Genomic DNA, 19,322 nt, shown 5'->3' with positions numbered 1-19,322 from the left:
CAGACCAAGTATTGCTGTTATCTTGAAAGTAATGTAGTGAAAGGGATGAACTGGAGCTGTTTGTTCAGTGACTGTGAATGACGTAATTCTCTATGGATCCTAACTTAGTCATGGAAGAGTTTTACTCTTCTATTAATAATGGGCTTCTTTCAATGTGTTATCACATAATATCCGCGGCAGCATCATCCTCGACAGCAGCTCCAGAGAGTGGCAGAGGTCAGAATCTGAGAATATTAATCGGTAATGTGAATAACAGTCTGGAATGTTATAACAATGAATTATAATCTCAGAACAATAGACTGGAATGCTACAGCAATGGATCATAATCTGAGAACAATAGACTGGAAGGCCAGAACAATGGGCAGGGGTTTAACCTGGGCTCTGTACTGTCTCACTGAATATCAGATATCGTTACCATGGCGAATACGATGTGTGCTGCTGATTTTTCAGGCGGGCTACTTTCCCATCCTCGTTATTGTTGCTGTTCCTGGTAAGTCCATCTCTGTCCACTTATAAATTCTGTAAACCACTGTGAACGGCATCACTACTTATGTTATCTATATATGGGAAGATGTAAACTATTGCATTCACTTTCAATCACAAACTCCGATGCTATTACATGGAGTTTATACACTTCTCGTACAAACACATGAGTACGAACAAAGCATTGGTCAGAGGTAAATATAGGATGGGAGGATTAGGTTTGGATGAGGTACTGTTCAGAGGGTCGGTGAGCAGAAGGGCCTATATCCAAACTGTTGCGATTCTATTGAACAGTTCAGCCTCAGTGATATTTCTGAATAAACCGTCATCTGCACCTTTTCGGTTCCACATCTCTTCTCACCACTCTTTCAGTTACAAGTATTCCATCAAGCTACAAAGTGTCAACGTAATTTGATTCTAAAATGAAGAGCTCTCAGATTAACATCGCCTCTTTCACCATAACTTGTAACCTCACACTAGGGAGATGACTGTGCTGTCAGTGACTTTGAAGCGATAGTTTCATTGAACTGTTCGGATTCTGGAACTTTCCGAGTAGAAGAGGGTGTTGTGTCAATCGTCTCCCGAGTGCAGTAATTCGACTTTGATAGAGGCCATCTCAGCCCCCACGGAGGGGAATGCATTAGTTCCTTCTCCACAGAAAAAGAGACAGAAAATCTTCCATAAATTCTCGGAGACACAGTGACCGGTCGAAATCACAATCTGTGGGAGATTAGAATTGATAAAGAGAACTTAGTCAAAAAACTAATTGAACTGAAAGTGTGTAAGTTTCTGCATCATCCCAGAGTATTAAATGCGATGGCAGTGGAGTAAGAGGAAGGTTTACTGAAACAGATTCTTTAGTGCAACCAGTCTCTGATTACTGTAATCCCAAATTCACCTAGTCCCACATGCCGTCGTTCGGCCTATATCGCTCCAAACCTTTCCTATTCATGTATTTTAAACTTTGTGACTATAATAAAGAATTATTGAATTACATTCAAAACTGTTTTGACTGAAAGTTCTGCTTGCTGCTCACTAGAAAGTAGCTTTGAATGTCGACTCCGGTATCATTCTTCTTTCAGGTGTGAATCTTCCTTGGTCACCGTCTTTTTCTTTTACTGAGAAAATGCTTCATATGAAAATGATAATTTGACAGAGTGTTTCGATGGCTGTTATTCTGCCGATGGCAGTTCTTCTCTCGTTTGCAGTTAGTCTGTCTGACTTTCAAAATTCTTGTTATTTTTATAACCCGGACATTGGAATATATAATTATTTTGGGGTTGCCAAACAATGACTTCGAGCACAATTAGGATGTAGTATCCTGACTGCAGAATTTGAACAGTTAAAATCGAATTTTAGGTGAAATATAAACCAACTGAGTTGGCTATTTCGCAGTGAAATGTAACGTATTCAAATGCAGTCTGAGACTTCTAGCTAGTCATGTGCCAGATTTTTTAAAGCTCTCAGTGCAAAAGAGCATTCACTCTTTCTTAAAGTTACAGTAAACGCTTTCAACTTCATAACATCCGCGATCTGGTCCCTGCCCTCGTAAGAGATGAATTCATTTACACTCCTTCGGGCGTGTTACCCAAGAGTGTAATAATTTGACGTCGAGAACATCGAACATAGAACAGAGAACGTTACAGCACAGTACAGGTATTTCCGCCGTCGATGCTGTGCGGAACTGTGAAATTAATCTGATGCTCATCTAACATACACCATTCCATTAATATTCATATGGAGGTCCAATGCACATGTACCGGCCCTTAACATCGGCAAGTCTACAACTGTTGCAGTGTTCTCTTTCCCGACCCTACTGCTCTCTGCGTAACAGAAGAAAACTATTCCTGATATGTGTCCTAAATATATTACGCCTCAATTTAAAACTATTCCCCCTCCTGTTAACGTTAACCATCTCAGGAAAAAAGGCTCTCACTGTCCACCCTCTCAAACCCTCGGATTATCTCATAAGTCTTGATTATTCAGCTCTCAAACTTATTCATTCCAATGAAAACAGTCTCAGTTCCCTCAGCCTTTCTTCGTAGGACCTGCCTTCAATACCAAATAACATCTAAGTAAATCTCCTCTGAGGAGTTTCCAAATTTTCTGTATGCTTCCTATAATGCGGTGACCAGAACCGAATGGAATACTCCAGGTGCAGTCACACTCGCGTCTTGTCTAGCTGAATCATGACTTTGGCTCCGAAATTCAATCGCTCTACCAATAAATGCCAACACACCATATGCCTTTTTAATAATCCTGTCAAACTGCTAGGCAACCTTCAGGGATTTATGCACCTCAACATCGAGACATCTCTGTTCATCTGCACTGCCAAGAATTTTACCATTGGTCCACCATTCTGCATTCCTGCTACTTCTTCCAAAGTGGGCTACCGCACAACTTTCCGCATTAAACTCCATTTGTCACATCTTAAAAAAAAATCTTCATCTTATCTATGTCCCTTTGTAACCCATAACATCCTTCAACACTATCGACAACTCTGCCTGCCTTCGAGTCAGCCGCAAATTTACTCACCCATCCTTCGACTCCCACATTTAGGTTATTTATAAAAATGAGAAACAGCATTGACCGCAAAACAGATCCTTGCAGCACGCCACTGATAGCTGAGCTCCAGGATGAACTATTCCAATCAACCATCACTCTCTGTCTTCTTTCAGCTGGAGAATTTCTGATCCAAACCGCTAAATCTCATTTAATCTCGAAACTCCGTATGTTGTGCAGTAGCCTACCGTGTGGAACGTGAGCAAACGCCTTACTGAAGTCCATATATACCACATCGACTACTTTACTTTTAGCCACCTGTTTTGTCACAGTCTCGAAGAACTCGATAAGGTTAGTGAGGCACGATTTCCTCTGCTCAAAACCGTGTTGACTATCCGTAATCAATTATTAATTTCGAGATGATTATGAATCCTATCTTTTGTCACCATTTCCAACACCTTAGCCACAACTCAAGTAACGCTTACTGGCCAATAATTACCATAGGTTGTCCCGACTCCCCTTCTTACACAAGGGAAAACATTTTCTATCCTCCAGTCTTTTGGCCTGTATCTCCATATTCTCACAAACATTGCCCTTTTCTATTATGAATACTGACGAAGAGTATTCACCCAGCGTTTCTTCTATGTCCTCAAATTCCAAACACAACTTCCCACTACTATCTTTGACTGCCCTAACCTTACTCTCGTCGTTCCTTTATTCCCGATATACCGATAGAAGGCCTTAGAATTTTCCTTGATCTTATCAGCAAACAACGTTTCATGTCCCCTGCTGGCTCTCAGCCCTCTCTTAGATTTTTTTTGTCTAACGAATAACTCTCATGCCCCCTACCTAAGCCTTCACTTCTCATCCTCACATACTCTTTCTTCTTCCTCTTTACAAGAACTCCAAATTCTTTAGTAAACCATGGCTCCTTCTCCCGGCCTGATTGGTATGTACTGTACTTACCAAAGACTCGCAGTAGCACTTCCCTTAAAAAGCTCTACATTTCAAATGTGTCTAGCCGCTGCAGTTTCATTCACCGTCCTGTGCACCCTAAGTCTTAACTGAGCGCATCATAATTGCCGTTCCCGCACTTAAACTGCTTTCTCTGCGCTATATATCTATCCTTGCCCGTTGCTATTACAATCATAATCAAATTGTGGTCACTACCACCAAAGTGATGACCTACATCCAAAAATAACACCTGGTCGGGTTCATTCCCCAATATGAAATCCACTCTGGCATCGGTCCTTGTTGGCCTGTCCACATACTGTGTCAGGAAAAACCTCCAGCACACATTGAACAAAAACTGACGCATCTACACTAATTGAACATCATATTCCCAGTCAATAATGGGGAAGTTGAAGTCCCCAGTAATAACTACCCTGTTATTCTCGCTACTTCCGAGAATCATTTTTGCTGCCCTTTCTTCTGCATCGCTCGAACAATTCAGAGGCCTCCTGAACTCTTCCAACATGGGGACCTCACTGTTCCTGTTTCTCACCTCAGCTCAAACGACCTCAGTGGATGAGTCCTCAAAGGTTATCTCAGCTGCTGTAATACTACATTTGATTAACAATACCACATCCTCCCCCGCTTTTGACGTCTTCTCTGTTCTTACTGAAACATCGAAATCACAGAATGTGCAACAACTATTCCTGTCTCTCCTCTACCCCTATCTCTGAAACGGCCACAACATTGGAATCCCAGGTTCCACTCGATGCTGCAAGTTTTCCCACCTTACTCTGGATGCTACTGGCATTGAATTGCATACATTTCCAACCGAAATTCAGATTGCCTGTGCCCTGTCTCAATCTTGAAAACCTATCCCTGATATCACTGAGAATGTTTATAGGCTATAATCAGGCATGGAAAGAGTTAAGATCTAAGTTTTGTGCAGGCAGGGAAAGATTCGCGTTCTGAGTTTTGTGAATCAAAACGTTCAGCTGAGCATAACTGTGATCAGATAATTTCTAAGTAACCAATGGCGTGCTGGAGGCTGGAGTAATATATTAACAATATGGAAAAAACATTAATTCTGACGAGCCATTTAACAATATGAGGCAGCATTCAGTTTGTGAGGTCAGTTTAACAAAGTGAAAAGCATTCATTCTGTGAAACTAGTTACTCATTGTGTAACAGCATATGGCTCAAACTTTAATGCCGATGATCACTAATTGTAATGGTCACCTAATCAGTATGCATGTTGACTTATCTCGATGCTTGTCCCTGCAATATGAGTGTATGATGTTTTGGGAAAGTGCTGTTCCAGAGAAGACCGTGAATTCATGTCTTTGTGCACATGGGCAATCATTCTCTCTCCTTCCAGAGCCCGGAATAAAGGTGAAGGCGGCAAAACCTTAATGTGTCTCTGAGCGTTTTGTTTCGACTGAGGTGTGTGAGGGGGACGGGTGACCCCGACTTTCCTGTTTCTAACCTCAGCGCAAATTACCTCAGTCGATGAGTTCGCAAATGTTTTCTTAGCTGCTGTAATGCAACTCTTGAAGAACAATGTCACATACTTCCCCTCGTTTGACATCTTCTCTATTCTTAGTGAAACACCCAAATCCATGAATCCGCAACAACCATTCCTGTCCCTCCTCCGGCCATGTCTTTGAAATGGCCTGATCATCGAAATCCAAAGTCCTATTCCATGCGGGACGTTCACCCACCTTAATCCAGATGCGACTGGCATTAAAGTACACACATTTCAAACTGACAAGCTGATTGCAGTGCCCTCTTGCAATCTTGTAAAGCTACCTCTGACGTCACTCACGTCAATTTCCTTTACGGTGGATCTATAATTCAGATTTGCACTCCCCTGTTCCCCATTTTTTGCTTCCAGGGACAAGATTAACGAATTAGACCACCCCAGGATGTTAGTACCCCACTGGTTCAGGTGAAGACCATCCTGTTTGTAGAGATATCACCTTCCCCAGAAAGAGCTCCAATCAGCCAAGAATCCAAAACTTTCCCTCCTGTACCATCCCTGCAGCCACCTTCACAGCTCCACTCTCTCCCTGTTCCACACCTCACCGGCACGTGGCAAGGCCACACACCAGAGATATCGACATTTTTTGTTCGATCTCTAACCTTCCATTCTCGCTCACTGAATTTCTTCCTACTTATGTCGTTGGTGCCCATGTGGACCATGACTTGGAGCTGTTACCCCTACCCATTAAAATTCACAAAACACTATCAGAAACGTCAAAGACCTAAAGAGAGAGCTCAGAAGAGCCAGGAAGAGACATGAAAAGTTGTTGGCAGAGAGGATCAGGTATTTAAGGATTAAAAGAATGACGAGAGTAAGATTAGGGTCAATCAAGGATAGTAGTGGGAAGTTGTGAGTGGAGTCAGAGGAGATAAGGGACGGCCCAAATGGATATTTTTCGACAGTATTCACTCAAGAAAACGATAATGTTGTCGAAGAGAGTACTGAGATCCAGGCTACTGGACTAGGTCTGACTGAGATTTACAAGGAAGAGGTATTAGAAATCCTACAGAGTGTGAAAATAGATAAGGCCCCTGGGCCAGATGGGATTTATCTTAGGTTCCTCGGGAAGCCAGGGAGGAGATTGCCGAGACTTTAGCATTGATCTTTAAATCGTTATTGTCTACCCGATTAGTGCCAGAAGACTGTAGGATAGCAAATGTGCTTCCTCTGTTCAAGAAGGGGAGCAGAGACAACCCTGGTAATTATAGACCAGTGAACCTTACTTCAATTGTTGGTAAAGTGTTGGAAAAGGTTATAAGAGATAGGATTTATGATCATCTAGAAAATAATAATTTGATTGGGGATAGCCAGCACGGTTTTGTGAAGGGTAGGTCGTGCTTCAATCTTATTTAGATCTTTCAGAAGGTGACGAAACAGGTAGATGAGTGCAAACTGGTTGATGGGGTGTGTATGGTTTTCGAGGCGTTCGATAAGGTTCCCTACAGTTGGCTATTATACAAAATACGGAAGAATGGGATGGTAGAAGACATTGCTGTTCGGATCAATAATTGGCTGGCTAAAAGAAGGCAGAGGGTGGTGGTTGATGGGAAATATTCATCCTGGAGTCCAATTACCAGTGGTGTACCGCAAGTGTCGGTGTTGAGTCCACTGCTGTTCGTCATTTTTATAAACGACCTGGATGAACACGTACAAGGGTCGGTTAGTAACTTTGCAGACGACACAAAGGTCGGTGGAGTTGTGGATAGTGACAAAGGATGTTGTAGATTACAGAGAGACATAGATAAACTGCAGAGCTGAGCTGACAGGTGGCAAATGGAATTTAATCTGGACAAGTGTGCGGTGAATCACTTCGGTTGAGTAACTGGAATGCGAAGTACTGGCCTAATGGTAATATTCGTGGTAGTGTAAATGAGCAGAGAGGTCTTGGTGTCCATGTATATAGATCCTAGAAAGTTGCCACCCAGGTTGACAGGGCTGTTAAGAAGGCATACAGTGTTTTACCTTTAATTAATAGAGGGATCGTGTTACGGAACCATGAGGTTATGCTGCAGCTGGATAAACCTCTGGTGCAACCGCACTTGGAGTATTGTGTAGAGTTCTGGTCACCCCAGTACAAGAAGGATGTGGAAGCTTTGGAGAGGGTGCAGAGGAGATTTACTAGGATGTTACCTGGTATGGAGGGAAGGTCTTACGAGGAAAGCCTGAGGGACTGGAGGCAGTTTTCGTTGGAGAGAAGAAGATTGAGAGTTGACTTCATGGAGACATATAAGATAATCAGAGGGTTAGATATGGTGGACACGGACAGCCTTTTTCCAAGTCTGGTAATGGCGAACATGAGGGTACAGAGCTTTAAATTGCAGGGTGATAGATATAGGGCAGATGTCAGAGGGAGTTTCTTTACTCAGAGAGTAGTAAGGGAATGGAATGCTTTGCCTGCAACGGTAATAGATTCGCCAGCTTTAAGTACATTTAAGTCGTCATTGGACAAGCATATGGACGTACATGGAATACTGTCGGTTAGATGGGCTTCAGATTGGTATGGCTTCAGATTCGGACTTATGCCCGAAACGTCGATTCTCCTGTTCCCTGGATGCTGCCTGACCAGCTGTGCTGTTCCAGCAACACATTTTCAGCTCTGATGTCCAGCATCTGCAGACCTCACTTTCTCCTCGAAGATTTTAACCTACTGCGAATCCCCTTACAAGGATGCCTTCCTTGAAGAAGCTCTCTCACTGCACACCCCAAGTCATCTCCTCTGCACAGACGCTCTTCAGCCACATTCTCAAACAGACTGGCTACCACAGCCACATCTCCTTCCTCAGCACCTGCCTACGGAACCGACTGATTCCGCACGGACTCCGGACTACGTACCGACCAACAGAATTTGGACCCAACCAGGACAACCAGTACCTACAACAAATGCGAAGCCTCCAGCAACGGACGTCCCTCCGGATCCTCCACTCCACGCTTGCAGCCATGCGCCGCTACCTACGTTCCCTGCAACTCGACCTCCCCCAGCTCAGGACAACACTCTCACAGACCTGCAAAGGACCTATACTGTTCTTCATCCACAGAAGGATCCATAAACTAAACAAACAGTTCTTCCTAGCCATATCGGAAATTAAAGACAGTAAGTACCAAAAACTTCCATGTACTTACCCCCACACTCCGGATTCCTCAACTGTTCCAGAATCTTCCATCGGCCTCCGAAATCAGTCCGGCACCATGACACATGCGCCCGCTGCATCGCCCGCGGCAATAGCCGCCGCCGGGGACGATGAAGTCACCTCCGCCCCCACCGACCTCGCAGCCTCTGCGATCGCTGCCCAGCCAACCGCCTCCGCGATCGCTGCTCAGACAACCGCCTCCACGATCGCCATGAAGACAATCGCCGACAGATTCGCGACCTCCGCGGCTATGGGGAATAACTCTGTCTCTGTGGTCGCCGCAGCCACTTCCGCCCCCAGTGACGTTACTAACCTACACGACCACAACGCCGCATGTATCTCCGCCCCCACGCCGAACTCCGTCCCCCGGCCAAGCCTAACACCGCCCCCATACCCAGCTCCAGCCCCACACCAGGTCCTAGCTCCAAGCCCTGCCGTGTTTTCACCATCCCTCCAGACCTACCCCTCGCTGAGGATGAAAGATCAGTCCTCAACAGAGGCCTCACCTTCATTCCCCTACGCTCAGATTAATGAATTCAACACGTGGCGTGACATCGAACAATTCTTCCGCCGCCTTCACCTCCGTGCCTACTTCTTCAACCAAGACTCTCGCCCGCCCTCTGACAACCCCTTCTCCCGCCTCCAACACACCCCATCCACCTGGACACCCCGTGCTGGTCTCCTACCTGCCCTTGACCTCTTCATAGCCAACTGCCGCCGCGATATTATCCGCCACCTGAACTCCCCCACCCCTCTCACCCACTCAAACCTCTCACCCTCGGAACGCGCAGCCCTCCACTCCCCCCGTTGCAACCCCAACCTCACTATCAAACCAGCAGACAAGAGAGGCGCGGTAGTAGTTTGGTGCACCAACCTTTACACTGCTGAGGCCAAACGCCAGCTCGCAGATAACTCCTCCTACTGCCCCCTTGACCATGACCCCACCCCCACCACCAAACAATCATCTCCCAGACCATCCATAACCTCATCACCTCAGGGGATCTCCCATCCACCGCCTCGAACCTCATAGTCCCACAACCCCGCACCGCTCGCTTCTACCTCCTGCCCAAAATCCACAAATCTGACTGCCCTGGCCGACCCATTGTCTCAGCCTGCTCCTGCCCCACCAATCTCATCTCGGCATACCGCGACACGGTCCTGTCCCCCTTCGTCCAAGAACTCCCCACCTACGTTTGGGACACCACACATGCCCTCCACCTCCTCCATGATTTTCGCTTCCCCGGTCCCGAACATCTTATCTTCACCATGGACATCCAGTCCCTGTACTCCTCCATCCCCCATCACGAAGTACTCAAAGCCCTCCGCTTCTTCCTTTCCCGCCGTACAAACCAGTACCCTTCCACTGACACCCTCCTTCGATCGACTGAACTGGTCCTCACCCTGAACAACTTCTCTTTCCAATCCTCCCACTTCCTCCAAACGAAAGGAGTAGCCATGGGCACCCGCATGGGCTCCAGCTATGCCTGCCTCATCGTAGGATATGTGGAACAGTTCATCTTCCACAACTGCACTGGCACCACCCCCCATCTTTTCCTCTGCTACATCGATGACTGTATCGGCGCCACCTCGGGTTCCCACGAGGAGGTTGAACAGTTCATCCATTTCACCAACACCTTCCACCCCGACCTCAAATTCACCTGGACAATCTCAGATTCCTCCCTCCCCTTCATCGACCTTTCTATTTCTATCTCAGGTGACCGAATCAACACGGACATCTACTACAAACCGACCGACTCCCACGGCTACCTGGACGACACCTCCTCCCACCCTGCCCCTGTAAAAACGCCATCCCATTTTCCCATTTCCTTCGTCGCCGCCGCATCTGATCCCAGGAGGACCAGTTCCAAAAACGTACAACCCAGATGGCCTCCTTCTTCAAGGACCGCAATTTCCTCCCCCCGTCGTAGTCGACGATGCCCTCCACCGCATCTCTTCCACTTTCCGCTCCTCCGCCCTTGAGCCCCGCCCCTCCAACCACCACCAGGACAGAAACCCACTGGTCCTCACCTACCACCCCACTAATCTCCATGTACAGCGTATCATCCGCCGTCATTTCTGCCACCTCCAAACGGACCCCACCACCAAGGATATATTTCCCTCCCCTCCCCTGTCAGCGTTCCCTAAAGACCACTCCCTCCGTGACTCCCTCGTCCGATCGACACAACCCACCAACACAAACTCCACTCCCGGCACCTTCCCCTGCAACCGCAGGAGGTGCAAGACTTGCGCCCACACCTCCCCACTCACCTCCCTCCATGGCCCCAAAAGAAACTTCCATATCCGCCACAAATTCACCTGCACCTCCATACACATCATCTATTGCATCCGCTGCACCCGATGTGGCCTCCTCTTTCTTGGGGAGACAGGCCGCCTATTTGCGGAGCGTTTCAGGGAACAAATCTGGGACACCCGGACCAACCAACCCAACCACCCTGTGGCTCAACACTTCAACTCCCTCTCCCACTCCACCAAGGATATGCAGGTCTTTGGACTCCTCCATCGCCACACCACAACAAAACGACCGTTGCAGGAGGAGCGCCTCATCTTCCACCTAGGAACCCTCCAACCACAGGGGATGAACTCGGATTTCACCAGTTTCCTCATTTCCCCTCCACCCACCTTGTCTCAGTCAAATCCATCGAACTCAGCACCGCCTTCCTAACCTGCAATCTTCTTCCTGACGTCTCCGCCCCCACCCCAGTCTGACCTATCACCCTCACCTTGACCTCTTTCCACGTATCACATTTCTAACGCCCATCCCCCAAGTCCCTCCTCCCTACCTTTTATCTTAGCCTGCTGGACACACTTTCCTCATTCCTGAAGTAGGGCGTATGCCCGAAACGTCGATTCTCCTGTTCCCTGGATGCTTCCTGACCTGATGCGCTGTTCCAGCAACACATTTTCAGTTCACATTGTTATGACACGTCGGCGAACATCGAGGGCCGAAGGGCCTGTACTGCGCTGTAATGTTCTATGTTCTATGTTCTAAACCCTGGCACATGGGAGACAGCACAGCAAATATGAGTCCCTCTCATTCCAATAAAAACTCTTCTCTGTCTCCTTAACTACGGAGTCCCCAATGACAAAGCTCTGCTCCCCTTCCGCCTTCCCCGGTGAGCAACAGGGACACACTCTGTGTGAGATTCCTGGTGCCCATTCTTACCCCTAATAAGTCAACACGCAAACAGTATCCAAAACAATACACTTGTTGCTGAGGGGGCCCACCATAGGAGATCCCAGCACTGTCTGCTGGATTCCTTTCCCACCCTTGACAGTAATCCATCAACATTTTTCACGTGGTTGGGGAGTAAGTACCTCCCTTGAATGATTCTCAATAACACCCCTCCGTATCTCGAATGTGAGAAACAGAGATCACAGTATAATAAATTTCAGTCCGAATCAAATTTTGAAGCAAGGAATTTTATTGCAATGTTCTTGCAAGAAGGGGTGTCAAGGAAGTAAGCACCCCACTCCAGAAATTACTCCATAATTTATACAGTTTAATTTTCGGTGATTGACCGTTCACCTCATTGGCCTTCAAACCTATCAATAATCCTTATTGTGTTCTGTCCCTGCCCAGCTGGGCTCCGCCCTTGTTTATTTCTCCCCCTACTCCAAGCTGAGCGACCCACACCCCTATCCTTTATTTGTAAATGACTTGGCTCGCTTCAGTGCTGACATGAGGGAAATGTGCTGAGCTTGGCATATCTTGATGTTCTTTTCACCTTATCTGTTTTTCTGTAACATTTCCATTGTTTGCAGGCACCTTTCATTCCTGTATTCATATTTTAGCTAGGAAAAGTAAATACGTACTCCTTCCACATATTTTTCATTCCGTTGTTCGTTTATTTTATTCAATAGCAATTATTAATTTGGCTGAAATAATTTTATACTGATGTTAATAAGCAATTGCGGTTGCAGAAGTAACACTGCTTTCCCTTTATTCTACAATTGCCCCCTTTTTCTTTAATTATCATTTGTTATCTTCTGCATTTTTTTCTTATATGTCACTTCCAAATTGACCAGCATCTTTTCCGAAATTTCATTTATTTTGGAAATCTCCTCGAGGTCACTTGTTCCCTCATTGTTTACCAGGTAGAGCCCTTCCCCCCGATTGTTCTTTCGTGGCATTTGTGTGGCCAAAGCTCTTTCAATGAAACTTTGGATTATTCCCCGTGAACAAGATATGATGAAGCATCCTATTGCGATTAGTACTCCCACCACTACGGGCAAGGAGGTAAGGAATGAAACCACCACACCCTTCCACTTTCCAAACCACAATTCTCGCCACCGGGTGAATGATGTGCTGACCCCTGAATTTTCAGCTAGTTCTACGGCTAATGCTGTTAGACCTTGCAGGGCTCGACTAATACACCCATCTGGGGCTGTGTTATTTGGAACAAAGTTACAACAGCTTCCTCCTCACATTACATACTCTCTCCCTTTTTTCTGCTAGAGCCATTCTATTCCCATGTCATTCTGCTGGATGCATCATGTTGTTTGGCTAAATCTTTAATTTTGTCTCTCGTGTAACTGATGAACCTTTGCTGATTATAGAAAATATAATTTATCCAATTCACATTTTTGTTGACTATTACCCACCAGAAGAGAATTGATTCAAAACCTGCCCTGTTCATGTTACGCGCCTTGAACTCATCATGTACCTATCTTGGGATTACTATAAAGTGGAGATATACCAGATCATCAAACGCAGGACCCAATAGTGATCTCTTACATCTTCCCCGTTCCTTTGCTATCTCTTTCTTTTCAAATGCCAGGGTGAACAGAATTGCCAATTGTACAATTTCAGACATGCCCCTCCAAACTGGAGGTAGGGTGGGGCTCAATATTTTCCCTCCGCAATACCACCACAGATCCGCTCGGGGAATCATTAGTGCTGAGTATTCCCCTCCCTTTTCCATCACGGACTCAATATCGGGACATGATTTCAGCTCCCCCAAATATCTGGACCAATCTGTTCCTCGCCTGTTTACTCACGATGTGTGATTTCCGACCACGACAGAAAACGTTGTGGGCGTCTTTCAGCCTTCCTTCTTTAAAGGAGGGAACTTTAATAGAAGGAGAATACAATTTTTGTTACTCCATGCAGTCTCATCCTGATTCAAGGCTATCATGCAAGTGATGCCCTCTCCTATCCCGCTTCCATCCGAGCAGAAAGGGGACTAGTTGGGCCATTGGTCTCCCAGAGGCACATGCATAACGATTGCTTTTATTCAAACTTTTCACAGTGTACCTTACCCATTCAACCCAGACATTTGTATCCCCATATCCTGTTTCTACTCCAGTGGTCTGCTTTAAGTCCTTAACCTCTACAATTGTTATCACCTTAGGGCCAGAGTAAGGGACTCTACTATTCTTTTCTCCTACTCGGGTTCTGTCTTTCACCTGTATTTTAAAATAACATCCCAGGAAATCGGTCCAGTCTGCTTTCATCTCTGTCCTAACTATTTGGTCAAATTGGACCTGATAGGTTTCTCCCCCTAAAACTGCTTCATATCATGAGGTTTTCATTATAGTTAAATATATTGGGTGACACCTTTTATCCGGATAGTCAAGAGCAAGACAGGAAGTGCCTCGGTGTACTGTAACGAGTGGATTAATCAAGCAATCACCTCTGTGGTCTTGCTGTCTCCGCCCTTCTTTACATTCCTAATCCCAAAGATACTTCTCTCCAGGACACTTTCGTCCCGTTAGTCTTATCTTTTGCATCCCTGCCTTTCGGGGCCCATTTCATAGAACCTAAGATGTATCTCTGAGTTACTGTATTGCCTTTGATTTCTTACATCTCCACAATCCACCAGGCTGTAGACATCTGTTTCTATGACTTATGGATTTGTACTTTCTGGAACCGTTATCATTAAGTAAGACTTTAAAATCCTAAGACTTTAAAAGCTAATATAGTGTACCTAAACATTTTTCCCATTCTACAGTGATATTGAAGCACCGAGAGACTTACCATACAATACCACAGAAACTATTCCGCGCTCGCACCGCTACTGTATAATTAGTTATTTAAAGTCTTTTCAACTTAAGTTTAAGTGGCTCTTTTGCCGATACAGTTGTACAGACTTCTGTTTCAATTGGAGATTCCACTGGCCCTTTGAGCTGAGAGGAGTGAGTCCAGGCTTTCTCCGCTGTTCTTATCTCTGTTTCAGTGGTTAGGATTGCTTGGTACCGCCCCTCCCGGTCTGGTTGCAACTTGGTTTCCGTCCACGATTTGACTTGGACCCAATTGGATTGGTTGAACGGTGAATTCAAGGAGTGGGGTCGGTGCCAACAAAATCTGTTTCCTGAGGAAAGACAAAGAGGAGGAAAAGCCCGGTATATACTTCTTTAAGAAAAAATCTTTAGTCTCCAGTGTTGGCAGTTCCCCTTTCGTTCCCAGATAGGGCAGGCCAAACAATATCTCATAAGTTGATAGCCCCATATCATTCCTTGGAGCCGTTCGTACTCGCAAAAGGGCTATAGGTAAACATTTAATCCAAGGGAGTCTGGTTTCTACCACTAATTTAGATAACTGCTTCTTGAGTGTCTGGTTCATTTTGTCAACAATTCCTGATGAAGGTGGTTGCCAGGGGTGTTGAACTCCCAGGAGATTCCTAACCCCTTCATTACTCCCTGGAGTACCCTGGAAGTAAAATTAGTTCTCTGATCTGAATCTATGCATTCCACTGTACCGTATCTGGGGAATATGTGTCCGAGTATTATCTTGGACACCCGACGTGCGGTGGCCGTGTCTAAAGGGTGCACCTCCACCCATCCAGATAGGTGATCAACGATTACCAGCATATACCTCAGTCTTCCAACTCGGGGAAATTCGATGTAATCTACCTGAATGGTCTGAAATGGTCTTATCCCAGGTTCTCTCCCTCCTGGGTCTTGTTTCCTTGACACCTTCTTGTTTATTTTTTGCATGTTATGCATCCCTCACATATCTGTTTGGCTATTGTATATATCACTTTGCATCCATATTTTCTTAAGACTAAATCACACATTGCTTGCACTCCCCAGTGACTCCCCTGATGTAAGATAGCCATAATCTCTCGCATCATCATTTTATTCAAATTTCTCTCCCATTAGGTAACATCCAGCGCCCATCCGCTGTCTTTGAAGCTCCTAAATCTTCTAGTTCCTTTCCTCCTTTGCAGTAAACAACGGGGTACCCTGAAGATCTAGAATTGCAGGTATTAGGAAGTATATCACTGCCCCCTGTGGATTCAGAGCTGCTTCTTCCGCTACTTCATCGTCCAGTCTATTTCCCCTTACTTCCGGTTCATTCCCCTTCTGTTGTCCGTTTATTTGACTATCGCTTTTTTTCTCAGTAGTAACAGAGATTCCAGCACATGCTTTATCAATTTTTCATGTGCTAGTTCTTTTCCTCTACTACGTATCAGTCCTCTTTCTTGCCAAATTTCCGAAGGTATGTACCAATCGAAACGCATATTTGGAGTCTCTATATACCTTTCCTTCTTTGTTTTCTAAGGTTCTGAGAGCTCTTCCAAGGGCATAGAGTTCAGACGTTTGGGCTGGCATGCCGTTAAGCAGTCTTTTAGCATCGATAACGCTTCCTTCTATCCCATCTACTTTCGTATATCCATTGTGTCTTTTAACCTCAATCACCCGGGTGGACCCGTCGATAAACAACTGAGCTTCTGCATGCCACGGTACGTCCCTTATGTCCATCTGCACTTTAGTCTGATAGTCAATAATATCAAAGCAGTCGTGTTCTGGATTGTCAAGGGCCACCCCTCTCCCCGCAACAGAAATGCAGTTTAATTGAAGCAACCGTCTGTGATGAGCACAAGACCATTCTGCTCTTTTAAGATTGTCCCATATTTCAAGATCCTCGAGACTGTGAGCCATCGCCCTGCTTTGTTATTTAGTACACATGGTCCGTACATGATGTTGCGTGCTGACTGTTAAGGCTCCCCAAAAGTAAGTCTTCAACTTTCCTCGACCGATAAGGCTGGTGCTGCCACTGCCTGCACACACTCTGGCCAGTAATATAGCTTTCTATTCTTTAATTAACAATGAATTATTGCAGTCATGTTTTAAATTAAACATGAATCAATATGACAGGTCACTGAGAATATGTAAAGAAATCTTGCGAATTAATTTTGATTCAGGCTAACACAATTGATTTATCTGAAATATTAATTATTAATTATATATTATATAAATAAAATAATTATTATCTGTAATTCAGGGTGGAAACACAAGTGACTAATACATTTTAAAACAGTAATCGCGCAGTTCTGTTTGTTTACCAGTCACTTGTGCTTTCTCATTCTGTTTCTGTAATTGATTCACAAAAGCACAAGATTTCATGGCACAAGTTGCAGTTCATTCAATCCCCAATTTGGTGGCAGTCTCTTGTCATGAGCGCAAAACTGATTCTTCGTGACTCTCATCACAAAATTGTCGCCATAATCCAATTAACTCTTTCGTTCCCATTGTCTTGGGCTTAAAATTTAAGGATGACCTTGCTGTCACCGTATCGGCGAGGAAAACTATGTCCTCTTTGTAAGGTGCCACCTTTAAATTTATCAAGGGTTCCTGGTGGGTCTCAGGGGGCAGGAACCCCCTGACAACTCTATTCTTTATATAAACGGTCCTGCCTTTGCTTCATTTTTCAGATCTGTACACTTTCTCTTAAAGTGACCTGTCTTTCCACAGTAATATCATCCAGCCTGTGGGGATTTCCATTTTGATCCTTGTTCCTGTCTACCAATCCCCTTTTAAAATCTCCTCGCCGATCTCTTCTCCCTTTATTTTCAACATGCTGCTCGCCACCATTCTGGCTTTCATCTCCTCTTAGGCTTGCCCTTTTCTTCATTCCCTCATCAACCGTGGATGTAATTATTTTTGCCTTCTGTTTCTGCTTCTCATGTTACGTTGCCAGATCAATTGTTGAGCCGATTTAACCAATTGAACAGCTTTAGGGCCACCTAATGGCCATTCTTCATCACCCAATGTTTTGTTTAGACATTGATTTTTTGAAAGAAATATTGCAATATTTCTTGCTCCCTGTAACCTCAAATACAAGGAGCCTCTTCTCCCTGTAACTTCACCCCGTAACTTCAAATACCAGGAGCCTCGTTCTTCCTGTAATCTCAAATACAATGTATCAGTTCAAAGTTTGGGAGAAGATTTGTAGCTCGGGTGCTCGTTGCTATGGTTCTGTTCGCCGAGCTGGGAATTTGTGTTGCAGACGTTTCGTCCCCTGTCTAGGTAACATCCTCAGTGCTTGGGAGCCTCAAGTGAAGCGCTTCTGTGATGTTTCCTCCGGCACTTATAGCGATTTGTACCTGCCGCTTCCAGTTGTCAGTTCCAGCTGTCCGCTGCAGTGGCCGGTACATTGGGTCCAGGTCGATGTGCTTATTGATTGAATCTGTGGATGAGTGCCATGCCTCTAGGTATTCCCTAGCTGTTCTCTGTTTGGCTTGTCCTATAATAGTACTGTTGTCCCAGTCGAACTCTCTGGACTCATAGCAGAAGCGGTAATGCAAAGATTAGAACAAACAGTCTTACCGCAAATTCAACCCAAACTCTGGGTCAGATATGTGGATGACACCTTTGTAATCATTAAAAATACAGATATAGACAAAACACACCGGATCATCAACGCCACACTCACAGGAATCCGATTCACTAGAGAGGAAGAAAAGAACAACCAACTCCCATTCCTAGACGTGATGGTACAGAGAACACCGAACGGAGAATTCACCACAAAGGTATACAGGAAAGCCACACACACAGACCAAGTCCTAAACTACTAAACTACTAAAGAAAACACCCCAACACACACAAAAGAATTTGCATCAAGACACTGTTCAAAAGGGCCACAACACACTGCAGTACACCAGAACTGTAAAAAGAGGAAGAAGAACACCTATACAATGTATTCGCCGAAAACAGAAGTCCCCACAATTTCATCAATAGATGCCGAAGGGAAAGACAACGGAATGAGGACATGCCACAACCCAAAGGACTAGCCACACTACCACACATCAAGAACATTTCTGAACTGACAGCCAGACTACTGCCACCACTAGGACTCATAACAGCACACAAACCAACAGCCACTCTCAGACAAGAACTCACCAGGACAAAGGACCCAATACTCAGCATAAGCAAAACCAATGTAGTATACAAAATCCCATACAAGGACTGCACAAAACACCACATAGGACAAACAGGAAGACAGCTAACGATCCGCATCCAAGAACACCAAATAGCCACGAAACGACACGACGAGATATCCTTTGTAACCACACACGCAATGATAAGCAACAAATACCAGGAGCCTCTTTCTTCCAGTGACCTCAAATACAATGTATCAATTTTTGCTTGTGTACTTTAAAGCCTGTTCCTAATTGTACATTTTGGAATCTTACGGGTTCAGTATTTAACATTTAAATTATAAAGTGCATACAGTTCGCAACATTGAAATCCGGTTTTAGTCCCTTGATTTAAATCCAAATTTGTTTTCCTAAGTAGTCCTGACCAGTCATTGCACAATTACAATACTATACGCCGTGAAATAACTGGAGCTGCCTTAAAAGGATTTCTGTATTCAAGTTAAAAAAAAAACTTCTTATGCATGAATAATGGCCGGATCGAACGTCACCGGTATTAACCATAGGATTTTTTTTGATTTATTACAATCTAAT

General features: G+C 45.0%; 1 protein-coding gene across 1 annotated transcript in view; it reads left to right on the top strand.

The window, feature by feature from the left end:
- Positions 1-357: 357 nt before the first annotated feature.
- Positions 358-19,322, top strand: part of LOC148136362 (putative G protein-coupled receptor 139) — a 46,012-nt gene continuing 27,047 nt past the window's right edge. The window contains exon 1 of the mRNA XM_087983788.1: positions 358-490. Within this exon, the coding sequence (XP_087839914.1) occupies positions 358-490 (133 nt within the window). The remainder of the gene's footprint in view (positions 491-19,322) is intronic.

Source organism: Chiloscyllium plagiosum, unplaced genomic scaffold, assembly GCF_037043375.1.
Source record: "Chiloscyllium plagiosum isolate Xiang-an unplaced genomic scaffold, Cpla_swu_hap1 HiC_scaffold_46, whole genome shotgun sequence".
In the NCBI taxonomy this organism is placed as follows: domain Eukaryota; kingdom Metazoa; phylum Chordata; class Chondrichthyes; order Orectolobiformes; family Hemiscylliidae; genus Chiloscyllium; species Chiloscyllium plagiosum.
This window is presented reverse-complemented; position numbering and strand designations above follow the sequence as displayed.